Source organism: Gadus chalcogrammus, chromosome 11, assembly GCF_026213295.1.
Source record: "Gadus chalcogrammus isolate NIFS_2021 chromosome 11, NIFS_Gcha_1.0, whole genome shotgun sequence".
NCBI classification, from domain to species: Eukaryota; Metazoa; Chordata; class Actinopteri; order Gadiformes; family Gadidae; genus Gadus; species Gadus chalcogrammus.
This window is the reverse complement of record NC_079422.1, coordinates 3,750,987-3,768,154: the sequence shown is the minus strand read 5'-3', so window position 1 is coordinate 3,768,154 and position 17,168 is coordinate 3,750,987. Positions and strand designations below refer to the sequence as shown.

Here is a 17,168-nt window from a genome sequence, read left to right as displayed (position 1 = left end):
AAGTGTAGCCTTGTGTGTTGATATGCTGGTCGCTGCAATGTTTGAAACTAACGGTTTCTATATAATAAAATAAATGACCTTTCCGTTGCGTTGTCGACGTGAGAAATTATCCAATTCTTTATCACAATTTCTACAGTCTATAGACAGAACGCCTTACCTGGGAGAGTTTGTCGAGGGCGGGGCCGTTAAAAGACGTTGCAGGATGCGGGATCGATCTTGCCGTTGTCTTACAACGTGTGTGCAGTGTGTGACTGCTCGTGCATGTGTGTGCTTGCGTGTGTGCATGTTTGTGTGGTGTGTGTGTGTGTGTATGCGGTGTTCTATGCTGCCTTTGTTCAAACGTCAGCGCGTGTGCCTGCGTGTGTGTGTTTGTATGTGTGTGTATGTGCGTGTGTGTATGTGCGCGTGTGCGTGCGCGTGTGCGTGCGTACGGCGTTCGTGCGGTGTATTTGTGTGTGTGCTGCAGGCTGCTTGGCACATGCGCACTGGCCAACATGCCCGAGTATCTTGTCCGACAGGCCTGCTATTATATAGTAGTAAGATACGACAGCAAATATATGCGTTATACTAATCCTTCAACCACGCTCCCCCCTCGCCTGGACTCACCACCCCCTCAGGGTCCACCAGCAGCAGGTGCTTGGGCTGCCCTCCCTGCTGCCCCGTCAGGACGTACTGCCCGGGCGTGGTCCCGGACTCCCGGACCAGGAAGTCCCCGTCCCGCGTCAGTAGCCTCTCCGCCGGCCTGCGGCTCAGGCTGCCGTGGAACCAGGTCTCGCACTGCAGCTGCTCCACCAGTGGGGGCGCCGCCGACACCGGGCCAAGACCCCCAGAGACCCCGAGGGCATCGTCGAAGGGCTCTGAGAGAGACGGGTCACGGAGGGTTACGTGTTGTGTTGGGGCATATATAAACATTTAAACATTTATTGGAAGTAGTACTCTTACTCATGTCAAATGCATCTCTATGAGCGTTTCCATTGGCCGCAGATGCTAGAGGGCGGGGTTTATCCACATTGACGTACGATGGGTCGTCAAAGAGCTCCCGCCCACCTTCTTTGGCCCCTACTTACAAAAAGAAAGAAGAATTTTAGAACTCAGGTACCTGAGAAATGAATCAACCTGACTACACACATTTTGTCATTACCAATTATTTGTCACCAAGTCACCAAGATTTTAAAAAGTATTGCAAAACAGAGCTTCTTATTTCAGGTCTTGGGTTTTCTTTCAACAAAGGAAACATCTTGAATGTGTGGGCGGGCATTCTCTCAGAGCCGCGGTCTACAGCAAATGACGTGCTCAGAGAGCCAGCGCTCACCACAAGCCCTTCGCGGCTGCATCCATTTGATTCCACGAATAGTGAGAAGTTAAGAGATTTGCTGACATTCAGAAGATGAAAGAAAACATGCTGCACTTTATTTCGATTGTTTGTTTAACCCTGAGAGGAGGGTGTGTAAGTTGTGATACAATCCAATCAAGGGAAAAGAGTAAGAGACATATACATTTTGTATAATATTAACCAGAAAGTTTTCATTTACAGACAGTGCTACTATACCTGGCAGAGGAGGAAGGGGCTGTTTGTGGATGTCGTTCTGCCCCTGCTGGACATAGGGCTGCAATAAACAATAAAATCATAAAAGATATATACAGAACTACTGGTACAGATGTATAAATAAGTAATGCTTTTTGTGTGATTTAACAGTTTGGTTTTAGGAAGAGAGAGAGAGTGTGTGTGTGTGTGTGTGTGTGTGTGTGTGTGTGTGTGTGTGTGTGTGTGTGTGTGTGTGTGTGTGTGTGTGTGTGTGTGTGTGTGTGTGTGTGTGTGTGTGTGTGTGTGTGTTTCTCTCTGTCTTTGTGTGTCTCTGTGTGTGTCTCTGTGTGTATCTCTGTGTGTGTCTCTGTGTGTGTCTCTGTGTGTATCTCTGTGTGTGTCTCTGTGTGTCTGTTTGTCTGTGTCTGTGTCTGTGTGTCTGTGTCTCTGTGTGTCTGTGTGTCTGTGTGTCTGTGTCTCTGTGTGTCTGTGTGTCTGTGTGTCTGTGTGTCTGTGTGTCTGTGTGTCTGTGTGTCTGTGTCTTTGTGTGTCTGTGTCTTTGTGTGTCTGTGTGTCTGTGTGTCTGTGTCTCTGTGTCTTTGTCTCTGTGTGTCTGTGTCTCTGTGTGTCTGTGTCTCTGTGTGTCTGTGTCTCTGTGTGTCTGTGTCTCTGTGTGTCTGTGTCTGTGTGTGTATGTACCAGCGTCGCCCCGGGCCGGGCCCTCATGTCGACCAGCCCCCCAGGCGGAGGCTGCTTCCCAGGGAAGTTGTTGTAGTACGGGACCTCGGGGGGGGCAGCGGCCTCGTCCTCCTCCTCCTCCCACGCAGAGCCGTCGAACGGAGCCATTCTGGAGATCACAAAGACTTCAGTAAGCGAGGAATGCTGACAAATACCACGTTAGAAGGGGGATACCAGGTTCATCTATCAAAGGACTGGTTGTTTTCAAAGCTTATCATAATAATCATTTCCTACAATCGACTAGGAAGTAAAAAACTTCCACAATACAATTTTTTTAAACAAATGAGTGATCCATTAACCTCATCTTTGGATTTCTTTATCTACAGTGCACCCGCTGCACCTGCTGCGAGCCCCTGTCAGTGGTTAGTGTCCGGCCCCGGAGGTTCTGCTCTGCCATAACAGGACAGCTGGATCCAAGAGGAGTGTGAAGGCACTCTGACTGACCTGTCGTGGGGTGTGACCAGCTTGGGGGGGTTCTTTAGGTACTGTTTGAAGCGCAGCTCAAACGCCTGGCCAATGGTGCTGATCACTTCCTGTGCAAGGCCCTCGGAGCACTCCAGGATGTGACACGCTGCATTCAGGAAATGCACCACAAAGACAGATAGAGATAGAGAGAGAGATTGAGAGATAGCAGCTGCTGTATTAGAATGAAAAATATCAACAGCACAGCAGACGAGTCTAGCTCGATACGGACGCAATGAGCGGATGGATTGATTAGCGGACTGTTCAAGTAGCGATCCATACGTTGGAAGGCTTGCTGATACAAAGATGATGGTGAGGATACAATAAAAAGTCTGTGCTTTGTTAAGCAAGGGCTCCACCCACCTCTCTGGTTGACGGGGTCTTTGGCCACGTACGCTACATACTCTGCCGTATCCTGAGGGGGAGGAAACAAGGGAAGACCATGAGGAAGGGCAAAGAAGAACCATGATGGGGAAATGTCACTGGGGCGGTGAGGTAAATAATATTTAAAAGGGGGAAAAGGTTAAGGAAGAACCAAGGGGTAAAAAGACCAAAAGGGCAAGACCAGTTGAAGTTTACGTAACATTTCAATATGTAACATTTCTTCTAGCTCATAGCTTGAATTACCTGCACACATCTGCAGTCTATACTGATCTAAAGTGACTTAAACATTTTTATCAGTAAAATAACATCCTATTATCGATAGTAAGTCTACAAATGAGAGATTCTGGCCACCCAGAGCCGGGTGGTTACAAAGCAAGTCAAGGTGGACACAACACTATTATTGAGTTTATTTTCATCCTGACATTAACGGTATACTTATTGGGAGTGGCCAAACCGTACACATTGCAACTTTAAGCAAGGACGTTATTTTTTTGTGTAAATATAAAGAATGACGGAAAAGAAAAGGCTGAGGGCTTTGGGACTGTTGGTTGCCGGCCGACAGGAAGGATGAAGATGTAGGCAGAGGATGTGAGAGGGCCTAAGTGAGGGAGGAGAGTGGAGGGGAGAGGTTGGAGCGACTCACTGGGTCTCCTCCAGAGGCGAACGAGATGGACTGCATATGATGATTGGCGATTATCTGTTGGCGAGAGAGAGAGAGAGAGAGAGAGAGAGAGAGAGAGAGAGAGAGAGAGAGGAGAGAGAGAGAGAGGAGAGAGGAGAGAGAGAGAGAGAGAGAGAGGAGAGAGAGAGAGAGGAGAGGAGAGGAGAGAGAGAGAGGAGAGAGAGGAGAGCGAGAGAGAGAGAGAGGAGAGAGAGAGAGAGAGAGAGAGAGAGAGAGAGAGAGAGAGAGAGAGAGAGAGAGAGAGAGAGAGAGAGAGAGAGAGAGAGAACACATGGGTGAATTGATGATCTGGCGAGTTTAAGGCATGGGTAGGAGAAAGGGACATGCAAAACAAAATAAAGAGGGGATCTGACGGACAGCCACAGCAGCACTCTGCAGTAGGAACCCACCATGGTCGATAACAACACGTGCTAATGCTCCACTGCATTGTGAGGTCTTCACCAAGGATTGGTTCGTGACTGGGTGTGTGCAGCCCTCCATGTCTTTATGTGTTATGTGTCTGTTAATGCATGTGCACAGCACACTTAATATCTCACCACAGAAATGGGCATCATACAGTAGCCATTAGCTCATTAGAGGAGTCTAGGAGACGCACATCCCGCCCCGAGGCATCATGGTAACTGTGAGGATGGTGAAGTGCTATTTGTTCACCAGCCAAGGGAAATATACAAAATTGTACAATAAACAGTTGTTGTGGTTTTTCTGTGGATTAACACAGACATACTTTCGATCATCAATCAAATGGCACTGATGTGTGAAACAAGTGGAATGTTATCGTTGATCTGCTAATGATCCAGCATATGAATATGTTATTAATAATATACAACCATGTGTGTTGCAACAAAACAAGTAGCAGATCAGCTTGAGTTCAGAATGGCCTTTTGATCAATATCCGCTGATACAGGATGATAAGACGGATATTTTACCCACATCAGGCGTCTAAAATGAAGTTTAGGATTGAGGCTGCAGGATTGAGTCTTGGCTTGTTTGAATAGAAAAGCCCTCTGACCAACACCCACATCGTGGAGTAGAAAGACACACGCCTACGAAGGCAGATACTCCATGCTCAGCGAGTTAACACCAGCGGGACGGTGGTCCGCCCCTGCAGGCCCACCTGTTTGCAGTCGGCCGCCAGCAGGTTCAGGCTGCTGGTGGACACCGTCAGGCTGATTGTCATGCCGGCAAACTGCAGATTGCTCTTCCCCAGGATGGACGTCAGACAGCGGGAAGATGGCTGGGGGACAGGCAGACAAGGATGCAATTCCTTAGGGTTACAGAATTTATAAAAAGAATTGTAAAAAAAATTGTAATAAATAAAATACACATTTTATTTTAATGTTCCCTGTGTGTGTGTGTGTGTGTGTGTGTGTGTGTGTGTGTGTGTGTGTGTGTGTGTGTGTGTGTGTGTGTGTGTGTGTGTGTGTGTGTGTGTGTGTGTGTGTGTGTGTGTGTGTGTGTGAGTGAGTGTGAGAGTGTGTGAGTGTGTGTATAACAGCTGCAAAGAGAAAGCGACCCTGTCTGACCAGACCAACTGTGGCCAAAGAGAGAGCAGGCTGACAATTGACAAACACTTGGCCCAGAGGGGTCCCTGGCTGTGCCAGGGCTGTTCGGCCAGACATCTTGTTGACGGCCCTATTCATGATCTTGTGGCTACATTTTCGCTGTTGCTTGTATGCTATATTTCAATTTATTTTTGTTTTCAGGCTGTTGCCACATGCTCTCAGTACTGTATCAAACAGTCAGATCTATTCTGGTCCAGTCCTAGAACTGGGGATTGTGTTTGCTGTTCAATTAGAAGACATTCCTTGGTCCAACCCAGCATGGTGGTTACTGTCGCCACCTGTTTTATAGCCTGTTTTTTGGCTTGAGATTTTTAGGCTTACAGGAAGACTATGTTCAAGCCTTGCATACGGGCAGGCTGGTGCTTTTACACACACACACACACACACACACACACAGACACAGACACAGACACAGACACAGACACAGACACAGACACAGACACAGACACAGACACAGACACACACACACACACACACACACACACACACACACACACACACACACAGCTGTATCCCAACACTGATGGAGCCAATCTGGGTTTGTGCTGTCGGTCAGGCTAGTCTGACACTGTCTCTATAAATCAACATCTAGCAGACTTCTCTAGGCTCCCTGGTGACACGAGAGGGGAAGCGCAAGAGAGTGAGGGAAAGAGAGAGAGGGAGGGAAAGAGAGAGAGGGAGGGAAAGAATGAGAGCGGGAGGGAAAGAGAGAGAGGGAGGTAATGAATGAGAGAGGGAGGGAAAGAGAGTGATTAGTAATTACCTGCTAGTAGATCATTTAGCACAGGACTGTATAATCATCCTAAACTTGTGTGTGTGTGTGTGTGTGTGTGTGTATGTGCGCACACATGTGTGTCTGTAAGACAAAAGAGTGAGTCTGAGTGACCACAGAGTGGACACTCAAGCTATATCCAGCTCTTATGTGGAGTACCCTTCCCAGTGCAGCCCACTTAAAACGTATAAATAAATAATGACCAGTAGGGGTAGTGTGTGTTCATGTGTGTGCATGCGTGTGCATGTGTTTGTGCATGCGTGTGTTTGTGTGCCCAGTATACCTTTCTCCTGCGCTGGGCTCCTTTAGCTCCGGGTACCGCCTCACAAACCACCGAGATGGCCTCTCTGAAACACGCACCACAACAAGCTTTGGTTTACCGGTAGCCTTTCCATTGCTCGCAGAGTCACAACTTCCTGGAATCTGCAGCTGTGTGCAGCCTGAATGAGGTCTGGCATTGAGCAATAGGGTTTAAATTCCCCGGCAACTGTGTGTTTTTTGTTGTTGTTACTTTTAATGCCACAGCGACCAACATCTCACTTGAAACATGTAAAAAAAAAAGACACCAGAGCCAAGCAAAGCGTAGGAGCAGGCCGCACACGGCAGACAATGGCAGCTAATACAAATCATGAGAATTAAACCACAGGCAAGAACTGAAACCGAGAGCATGAGTAGAATGAAGAGATGAGGGAGGTAGAAAAACAATGTTCTTTAGCAGCATCCACGGTGTCCAATTTTAACCACCATATTCTCTTACAAGCACGAGGCACGAGACATGAAGCATGGGGTAGACAAGAAGGGCACAAAGAGCTTGAAGGACACGATGGATCGCCTTCCTACCTGGTGACCTGAGTTCTGGTGTTGAAGTCTAGGGCTCTCATGGACTGCAGGACCTCCACGCAGCCCATGTACTGGAGAGGAAACAGGAAACAGATGCATTCACGGCCCAAACTTCCTACATCGCATACTTGGAAAACAACTGAGCAGCACTTACTTTGACTTAATCCATTTAAAATGCTCAGGGAGAAAATAATACAGCAGACACGGACGCCAATTTATTAAAGGAAACTATACCCAAAAGCTACTAGTATCATAGGAGCGCATTAGCCGCATAGAGCAACACCCGGCTTACTAGTAACATAGTAGCGCATTAGCCTTATAGAGCAGCACCAGTGCTACTAGTAACATAGGAGAGCATTAACCTTATAGAGCGGCACCAGTCCTTCTAGTAACGAAGGAGAGCATTAGCCACATAGAGCAGGCCCAGTCCTACTAGTAACATAGGAGCATTAGCTGCATAGAGCAGCAAAGGCCCTACTAGTAACATAGGAGCATTAGCCGCATAGAGCAGCAAAGGCCCTACTAGTAACATAGGAAAGCATTAGCCGCATAGAGCAGCAAAGGCCCTACTAGTAACATAGGAAAGCATTAGCCGCATAGAGCAGCACAAGTCCTACTAATAATGGCTTCAGCACTGCTCATCTCAGGAGAGGTGTTTACCCTGACGCTGTAGGAGACCCCCGCCGTGCTGACCACGCTGTCCGAGTGCAGCCAGCCCCGGGTGGGCTTGTTGACGAACGAGCCGTGGCGGGTCCACTCGTCTCCGCCCAGCTGCCCGCCTTCCACCCGCGCCCGCCTGGACGCCCCGCCGAGCCGGTTCATGTCCTGCAGGGGGGGGCGAGGTGGGGGAGAGGGGGCCGTTAGGAGGGGGTGACACAGCCGGAGAGCGGGCGGCGGGGAGGAGCCCGTGCCGCTCCGCTCGTCCCCGGACAACTCCGCGGCCGGCTGCCGGCCGGACGCCGACTGGGGCCTGCTGGACGCCCAGCGGCCAGGGAGCAGGGTGGCAGAGACCCCCAGGCGGAGGGAGCCCATCCTGGGGAAGAAGGAGCACAGCGTGGTGGGGCTGTTCTCGGCCGGGCGGGGGGACGACGGAGGCAGGATGGGGGTGAGAGAGGAGGAGGAGAAGGACGAGGGCAGGCCCGGTGAAGGGGTAAAGGGGGTGGCCGGAGTGGAGGGTGGGAGAGAGGAGGGATTGGAGTTTGTCTCATCAGTGGAGCTCAGAGATTCACTCCGAAAAAAGGTGTACTTGGTTTTTGGGACGAGCTCCATTGCACGATTTTCTGTGAATCTTCACAGGCGCTAGAATTGCAGTTTTTTTTTATGTCTGGTGGTGTTTAAAGCATTCCTTCACACCCAGCCATCTGGTTATCTTGCTCAGTGTATGAGCTGTGTCCATCTGTCCTCGTGTCTCAGCTCCCACTGCGGCCAACACAAAAGCCTTTCAAAAACAAAACCTTTATCTGCGGATACAGAAGAGCCTAGTGAGGTCCAGGGTTGCTGCAGTGTTTTCCAGTGCGCGCCTGAAGTCTGATGAAGAAAGTGAGCGTTGGCGGGACTAGCGCAGATCATGTTGTCTTTAGGTCTTCAAACTGCATCAGGGTTTGTGTTCTCCGGGGAAAGGGTACGGGAAGTTCAGCGCTTATCATTGTTTTTTTGCTATAATGTAAAAAGTAAACCTGTGGGTGTCTCAGGCCCGAGCCAGACAGCTCCCTGTGAGAGATCCAGCCGTAGCAAGCACCTTGGAGAATCAGCATGAGTGACGCCTCACGGTAGGGCATCGGATACACAGCGTGTGTTTTGCTGTATTAAGCGATATTGTGTGCATATGTACATGCAGGAGTAATCCTATTGCCCCCCTTGCCACTCAGTTTCAATGTGTGCTTGTCAGTGTTTGTATTATATGTGGACACATGTACAGTATGTGTGCAGCAGCTCCCTGTGGCAGTACTTTGCGGCCTGACATGGGCCCATAAAATCCAATTAGCTGCCTGAGAGCATATCAGGTGGGGACACACGTACACTCACATACAGACACACACATTTACAACACACTCGCTCACATGCCCCCGCCCTGGTTAATATTTCACTGTGCACCTGCAGGCCGGGAGTAAAAATAGACTGACGTAGGAGGAGGAGACCTACGGACGTATGCCTAGTCTAGTTCACTTCCTTTAAAAACAGTTTTTTCATCCAACTCCTATTTTTTCTCTCTCACTCTCTCTCCCTCTTCCTCCACACGGTTTCGTGTGCTCTCTGACTGGCCTGGGCTCCCTTCCTCTCTGCCTGGCCTTCCTCCTCCCTCTTTCTCCAGATGATTTCCGGCACCGCCTCCTTCCCTACTTTCTCCGCGTCCCTCGCACCTCTCTCCCTGTCTCCAGCTCCTTCTCCTCCTGCGGCTGCTCTGCTCCTCTCCTGGAAGCCGTCTCTCTTCCTCCACACGATGTAGTCGGCCAGCTGCTGTCTCTCCAGCGCCTCCGCCCTCTCCCTGACCACCACCTCCTCCCTCCTCTTCCAGATGATCTCCCGCTCCCCGGCGCCCCCTCCCACGTTGGCCTGCCCGTTCTCCAGGCTGCCCCCCTGCGCTGACCCTCTCTCTCTACTGGGCGCGTCTACTGTACTCACCCCTCCGGCTCCACAACGCCAGGTATGGATTGGGCCCAACTATTGTTTTTTTCTTTGTTTCCAGACACCAGTAGAAATCAACAGAAAAAGCACTGGGTTTGGATTAAGACTAGGAGCCTGTCACCTCACTGAGATTCCTGATATGGCTAACAGGAGGGAGGCTGCACCTGGTTTGAAGTTCTGTAAAACATAAACTGGCCACCTTGGTGTAAGTGTGTTAAGAGCACCATTGAGAGTTCGGTTGAAGTTGCATTAGCGAGTCTGAGATGTTGCCTAGGTCTGGTACAGCGCCGCGCCGTACTGCGGTAGCACGGTGGTGATGTAACACCAGAGAATATAGGTCATTGGCTGGCGATGACGGGGACCACCGCCGGGCTTTGATATGATGGCAATGAGCCCTGATTGGTCAGTTTCTTAACATCAGACCCAAGATTCCCTGAATGCTTCTGAAGGATCATCTAAGCTCAGTGTGAAGCCGACGCCCCCAACTCTAATAATTAATGATGAACAATCCCCTGCCAAGCCTGCTTATGCTTTGTCTTGCTGCTGCCATGGAAACAGTCTTGTTCAAAGTAAAAAGAAAAAGGGTTGCAATAATACCTGAGAAAAGTGCATTGCCATTGCCCAAAGATATAGGACCAAGCACAATGAGATAACAGCAAGCCTAATGAGAAACCAACAAGCCCAATAAGATACCCCAAACCCCAATGAGATACCACCAAGCCCAATGAGATACCCCCAAGCCCAATGACATATCACCAATCCCAATGAGATACCACCAAGCCCAATGAGATACCACCAAACCCAATGAGATACCACCAAGCCTAATAAAATACCACCAAGCCTAATAAAATACCACCAAGCCTAATGAGGTACCACCAGGCCCAATGAGATACCACCAAGCCCAATGAGATAACACCAAGCCCAATGAGATACCACCAAGCCCAATGAGATATCACCAAGCCCAATGAGATACCACCAAGCCTAATAAAATACCACCAAGCCTAATGAGGTACCACCAGGCCCAATGTGATACCACCAAGCCCAATGAGATACCACCAAGCCCAGTGAGATACCACCAAGCCCAGTTAGATATCACCAAGCACCACCACTACAACCCCGCCCGCCCATACTTCCTTTCTTATCTTGGCTTTCAGATCTGCTGAGCACAGAGTAATCTCTTAGATCTTCTACAGTCTAGTGCACATACTGACCAGCACATAATGCATAGCTCCAGCTAAAAGGCAAACAACAGTCTCTTGACTCGAGTCTCCGGGCCACACAGCAAGACCCTCTGAGCAGAAAAGGTATGTAATGCAACCGTTATAAAACCTGCCCCCTTTAACGACGCTGGTCAACCCCCATGAATGTTTGACGCTCACAGCAAACCAAATCCTTGAATCTAGCACATCAAGATGCTAGTGTGACCGAGAGCAACAGCTTGTTGTGGGTGCCCCGCATCGACAGGGGACAGATGATGCTCGCCTACACCCGTCTAGCCCCGTGGAGGAACGTGGGCAGACACTAGCTAGACATCCGTCTGGCCCGCCATGTAGCACCCCAGGAGGGAGCACCCAGACCGTACAGAGTATGGCTGTAGAAGTTATAAAAAACACAGCAGAGGAACACTAAGCTCAAAGAGAGGAGGGGGGGGACGGGTGTGGTTTGACCTTGAGACTCCCGAACTTGAAACGACCTTTGCAGTGGCCAAGGACAAATGTAGCGCAACGAAGAGGGAGAACAGGTCAGGTCAGATGAGAGGAGAAAAAGTGGACTCCTAAACCTAAAAGGGACATCCTGAGTTTACTACACCAATAGAAAACAACTAGAGGAGCTTTACAAACATAAAGACATTAGAAGCAGCAGTATAGAGTATTGGCACCATCCAAGTAAAACTGATCATCTAAATCAGATTCATGCAATCAAATCTGCCTAAAAAAATATATGAATTAATGAATTGATATGTGTTCATCATTTTCTTTTGAAAAAGGGGTGATGTGAGTCAATGATTTAGGCAGCAGTGACAAAAGCCCGGTTTGACTCTGCCGTGCGACTACGACACTGTGCAGGGAGGGAGGGGAGTCCTTAAACAACCCTGACTCGCCGTCGGAAACCAGACAGCCTCCACACACAGCCTTGTGAATACCAAAGCAGTTCCAGCCAGGGCACGACAGTCCACTGTCCGCTCGCGCGCCACACAGACACGTACCCCGTTATATGAACAAGCACCAGCTCCTTTCTATTCGATTTTTATAAGAAGGAGGCAGAATAGAGACAATGAAAAACAAGAAACTTTACATCTAGTTCCGTCTGCTTGCGACTACAGTTGCCGTGGCAACAGACATCAAAAGAAAGGCCTGCGTAAATAAATGTTCACCTAACAACAGCAGAATTCACCGGATAAAAAAAAGAAAAGAGAAGAGGCTAGACATCTGATAATCAAACAGGCATGCAGGGCGGCCACACGTCTCCATATGAGAGCTACTCCATCCAGCAGAGACCCGGCTACAGACGTTACACACACAGACACACACGCACAGCGATCAATAGGCTTCAGGAAATGATCAAAGTTGGGTCTGCGTTGCGCCAGCCAGCCCTACAGTCCCGATCAATGATGACAGCACTGGCTCCATGCACTCACCCCGACTGGGACATACCACACTCGAGTTGTTGTGTTGCTTCAACGGTACGTTACTGTAGCTAACAGAAGACAATAGAAAACAACACTAGTCACTGAACATCAAAAGAGGTTTCAAAACTTGCATAAAAACAACCTGAATATTGAATATTAAAAACTATGGTTGGATCGTTGATAATAACTTAAGCAAGGCTTATCTCCAAAAAGTCAAAAGTAAAAATCAGCCGCAAACATTTGATCAACAACGCAACAATTCTTCTGCACTGCACTTTTTTTTTGTCCAATCCTCATGTTCTGTTGTTTCAACCCAAACACAAGCGTAAATAGTTAGGCTTCCTTCATAAGAGCACCGTGTTGATAATCCATCCAGGCTAGAAGCCAACGCTCCAGGAGAGGAGCAATGTCAATGGTTCTTCTGCTCCAGCCGATCACTCCTCTTGGCTCCACTTCCTCCTCGTACCTCCACTCCAGGGAAGCGTGCGCCTCCGCTGATCTGCTCCTTAGACTCGGTTAATTCACAAAGTCTCAGCCGGCGAGCATGCTCTTCATCTCTCCTTCCCTCCTTCCTTTTGTAATGCTATTGCTCCTCCACTTCACTTCTCATCCCCCTTCTCTCCCAGCCTCTCTCGCTCTATCCCTCTCTCCTGTCAGCGCATGTGGGAATGGCAGAGTTGGATGGTTGGGAAAAGATTGTCCTTCATTGTGCTCTTGTGCTCGCGCCTGTCTCTCATTTCCTCCTTCCTGCCTTCCTTCCTACCACCTCTCTCTGTGTGAAAGGAGCGTGCATTCTCCCCTCCCCCTGGTCGGGTTGGGTGATTTCCTCCTACCCCCCCCCCCTACATCCCCACACACACACACACACACACACACCTCCCTCTGCATCCTTTATGAAACACACACACACACACACACACACACACACACACACACACACACACACACACACACACACACACACAAACCCTGCTGCCGCCTCCACCTCCTCTCTCCATCCTGTTTCCTCTCTCTCCCTTCCTCTCCTCTCTCCCACCTCACTTCTCCCGTTTGCAGCCTCAGTCAGTTGGCGTTCTATGCACCAGCACAGTAAAACACTGTCCAAACAGTAAGTCACACACAGGGATGGAGAGGAGAGAGGAGAGACGATGAGAGAGAAGAGAGAGAAGAGAGAAGAGATGAGAGAGGAGAGAGAGAGAGAGAGAGAGAGAGGAGGAGGAGAGAGAGGAGAGAGGAGAGAGAGAGAGAGAGGAGAGAGAGAGAGAGGAGAGAGAGAGAGAGAGGGAGAGAGAGAGGAGAGAGAGAGAGAGAGAGAGAGAGGAGAGAGAGAGAGAGAGAGAGAGAGGAGAGAGAGAGGAGAGAGAGAGAGAGAGAGAGAGAGAGAGAGAGAGAGAGAGAGAGAGAGAGAACATGTGGGTTGTTAGGATGCTCCTCCCTTATGTATGTTAAGTAACGTGAGAAATGCAGAGGGAGAAAAGGGAGGGTCGGACAGAGGGGAGACAGAGGAGCGACTCCCCGGCTGTATGGATGGAGTCTGATTCGAGGTCATTGTGAAAAATATAAAACTATGCAACGGTTACTGCAGGGCTTAGAATTAGATGTTTGAGGGGAAAGCACAGGTTACAAACACAAAACAACTTAACCAGAGTTTAAAGTTTAAAACCAGACCAAGATTAATTCAACTTCCAACCAAAGCACCCGGAACAGAAAACCATTGGTCCTCAAATGACACCGCACAGTGCACACACCTGCAGTTCTGCTTTCCACAGCAATCCTTCAAAGTAATAATTATTTTTATTATAAATTGTACTAAAGATATTTAAATCAATTTAATTCACGATTGACATGTAGAGGTATTATATCTCCATACATATGTATATTTTAGATAATATAATTACGTATCATTTATTTGACTTATTTTATCAGTATCCTTCGCTATTTATCCAATTATTAATTGACTTAATGGTTTACAGTCAAAATAATTATTTGACTGTTCATGTTTTCTTTCAGACAAATATATCCTTTAATCCTCAACCGATCAACTAAATATGCTGTTCAGTGTTCCTTAAGGAACCTTGGTGTCATTGGAGAGGTTAGTCATCAACATACTCTACCTATTATAACTAGTAGTGCCATGAGACAATTGTGAAAGCACCCCAGCACCCACCAGTAACCCAGGGGAGCCTACCCGAGGTAAACTGACTCATGACACATTTAAGCATCGGATCAACTAGACATTTTCTATAGTCCTCTCTGCCAAACGGGTTGACACAGAGCACTTTCAAGTTGTTTCTGCAAGAGTTAAAAACATGTAATCCGTATAGTTGCCCAATTCATTATGTATAACAGATTGCCACAATCAAGTGTTCAATTATTCTCCATTGGGATCATACGGTGCAGCCACATGAATCATGCTTAATAAATGTGGTGATTTTTATAACTGATTCATTTTTCATCTGTAAACTGAAGAAGATCTGTGGGATGAAATTGTGTGTTTTTATCATTGAGTTGTCGGTATCTAAAAAGCAGAAGCCTCCTCTCCGTTACCACTGTGTCATTGTGGTTTTTCATTATGTATAACAGATTGCCACAATCAAGTGTTCAATTATTCTCCATTGGGATCATACGGTGCAGCCAAATAAATCATGCTTAATAAATGTGATGATTTTTATAACTGATTCGTTTTTCATCTGTAAACTGAAGAAGATCTGTGGGATGAAATTGTGTGTGTTTTATCATTGAGAGGTCGGTATCTAAAAAGCAGAAGCCTCCTCTCCGTTACCACTGTGTCATTGTGGTTTTGATTTGGCAGGGGAACACATTATATGGTACACATCATCTTACCACATATTCCATTGGCCAACACTGATTCACTGTGTCTGTGAGTCTGTAGCCCTAAAAACACCAACACAGCGCACATCAACACACTGCAGACACATGGAACACGCACAAGGATATCAAGATGATCACGCATCCAATCACAGTCCGCTTTACTGCCGCCCTGGCAGCCATTTGTTGCCCAGCATGCGTTGACCCAGGATCAGCTGTGGAGTCATGTGACCCCCCACCATACACTTAATATGACGGCCCGGTTGAGCGAGCACACACATGTTTATATACATCAACACAGACAGTAAAATGGGATGTTTGAGACAAAGCCAGAGATAGACAACAAGGCTATAAAAAATAAATGAGGAAAGACTGAAAAAACTGAGTCAAAACAAGAGCGGGTGCAAGTACCGACAGGGAGCCACTGAGGAATGAGAGGAATTGTAGAAGGCGCTGCGTACGGAGGATATTTGTGTCTCGGCTTGCATCCTGCAGAGCACAGTTCTTGTTTGTCACCTGCCCTCGCAGGCAGAGCAACGCAACCTGACCACCAGCGCTCAGGCAGAGAGGCAGAGAGACCGCTCGCACACAGTGCTGCGTCAGACCTGCTCCCCTGTCCTCTGCTGCGTCCTCTGTGCATGCATCTCTGTGTGCATCTCTGTAATGTGTGTGCACTCCATTCAACCTGCCTCCCTGAGACATAGCATCTGTGTACATAAGTAGATAAGTGATGGTCTGTACGAGTACCCTTTGCCCTACAGGCCCTGAGGGTTTGAAAATGATTGTCATGCTAATAAATTACTACAATGTGCTGAAAAACATATCATTGCCAACACACAGACACAGACACAGACACAGACACAGACACAGACACACACACACACACACACACACACACACACACACACACACACACACACACACACACACACAAATCAAATTAGCCAGTGCGTCTCCAATGTGGTGGGACTGATCTAGAAATAGGCAGGGAATTGGATTTTTTGGGGAGGGAGGCAGAAATCGATGTGATTAGGAGTGATAGTGAACATTAGATTAGAGAGGCATTCAGCAGGCGCGTTCAGCTATTTAACTGTTCACCGATTACATGTGAGCTTACTAAAAGTAAAAACCCTTCTCTCTCGCTCTCTCACTGGGGGGAACAGAAAAAGACACAGCTAGCATCTTTTGTCGCAGAACACGCAACGAAAACGTGCTGCTGAACTAGACTGCAGCCACGTTTATTAGTGTACAGCTCTACAAGTTGCTTCTAAGAAAAGTGCATTCAGTATTAATAATAAAACAATTAATTAGAAAAACATCACATTTCTGTGATAGAACCACTTTGTGTTATGCATGCTCAATTTGTGACATAGCAGCTGCTCTTATTGTGGAGGTGAAGGTCACCCTGTGCCAAAACAACGTCAGAATGAAATGGGAGCCATTTGACACAGGCACCCAAAACTAGGGCTGCTTGATTCTACTCGGAAGTGCAGGCTTTATGTTTAACCATTCCGCCTCTCACTAGTCTAGAAACCCATTGTGTGCCCTGTTCCCTATTCCACCGCCGTCTCACTACCATCCAATGTCTGTTGTGGTGCTGCGCCTCATTAAACCCCTTTGATTTCACTGTTCTGGAGGTTGCTTCCTCTATCGAGATAAGGATTTCAAATGTGAACTTATTGGTGAGAAAAATACCAATGCACACTTCAAACCAGGAAGTCAGAGAAATCAATGACCTATTTACCTGACCCCTGCATGACACTTCCGGTCACAGGTGGGTCCTGACCTAGAAGGCCTTTTCTCAGAGTGTTGTGACATGTTTCAACACAACTAGCTTATTGCTATCTGTAGACAACAGAAGGTTTGAATGTGGTTTACTTATTATAATACAACAGAAACCTCGGCCTGGGATTCCAAAAGTTTAAAAGAGAACCATAAAGTGTAGATTTATCAGGGTATCACTGGGTATTGACAGGTAAGAGGTACACGAGCACCAACCCACACCTCAGAGTGAAACTGCTGTGTACGCAGAGTCTGACACTCGTTCGGCGTCACTCACTCGTTCAGAGGGCTTCCCATCGATTGATGGGGTTTCATTCAAAATGGACGCATCCAATTCT

The 17,168-nt window shown here is 48.0% G+C and overlaps 1 protein-coding gene across 1 annotated transcript; it reads right to left on the bottom strand.

Annotated features, from left to right (window-relative positions):
• shc1 (SHC (Src homology 2 domain containing) transforming protein 1) lies at positions 1-9,460 on the bottom strand. Its single transcript, XM_056601469.1, has 11 exons — positions 7,626-9,460; positions 6,966-7,036; positions 6,409-6,472; positions 4,906-5,025; positions 3,753-3,806; positions 3,089-3,140; positions 2,708-2,834; positions 2,225-2,372; positions 1,550-1,607; positions 943-1,062; positions 1-857 (listed from the first exon to the last, which is right to left on the bottom strand). The coding sequence occupies exons 1-11, from the start codon at positions 8,232-8,234 to the stop codon at positions 568-570; spliced, it is 1,713 nt and encodes a 570-aa protein (XP_056457444.1). The 5' UTR covers positions 8,235-9,460; the 3' UTR covers positions 1-567.
• Between the last annotated feature and the right edge of the window lie 7,708 nt (positions 9,461-17,168).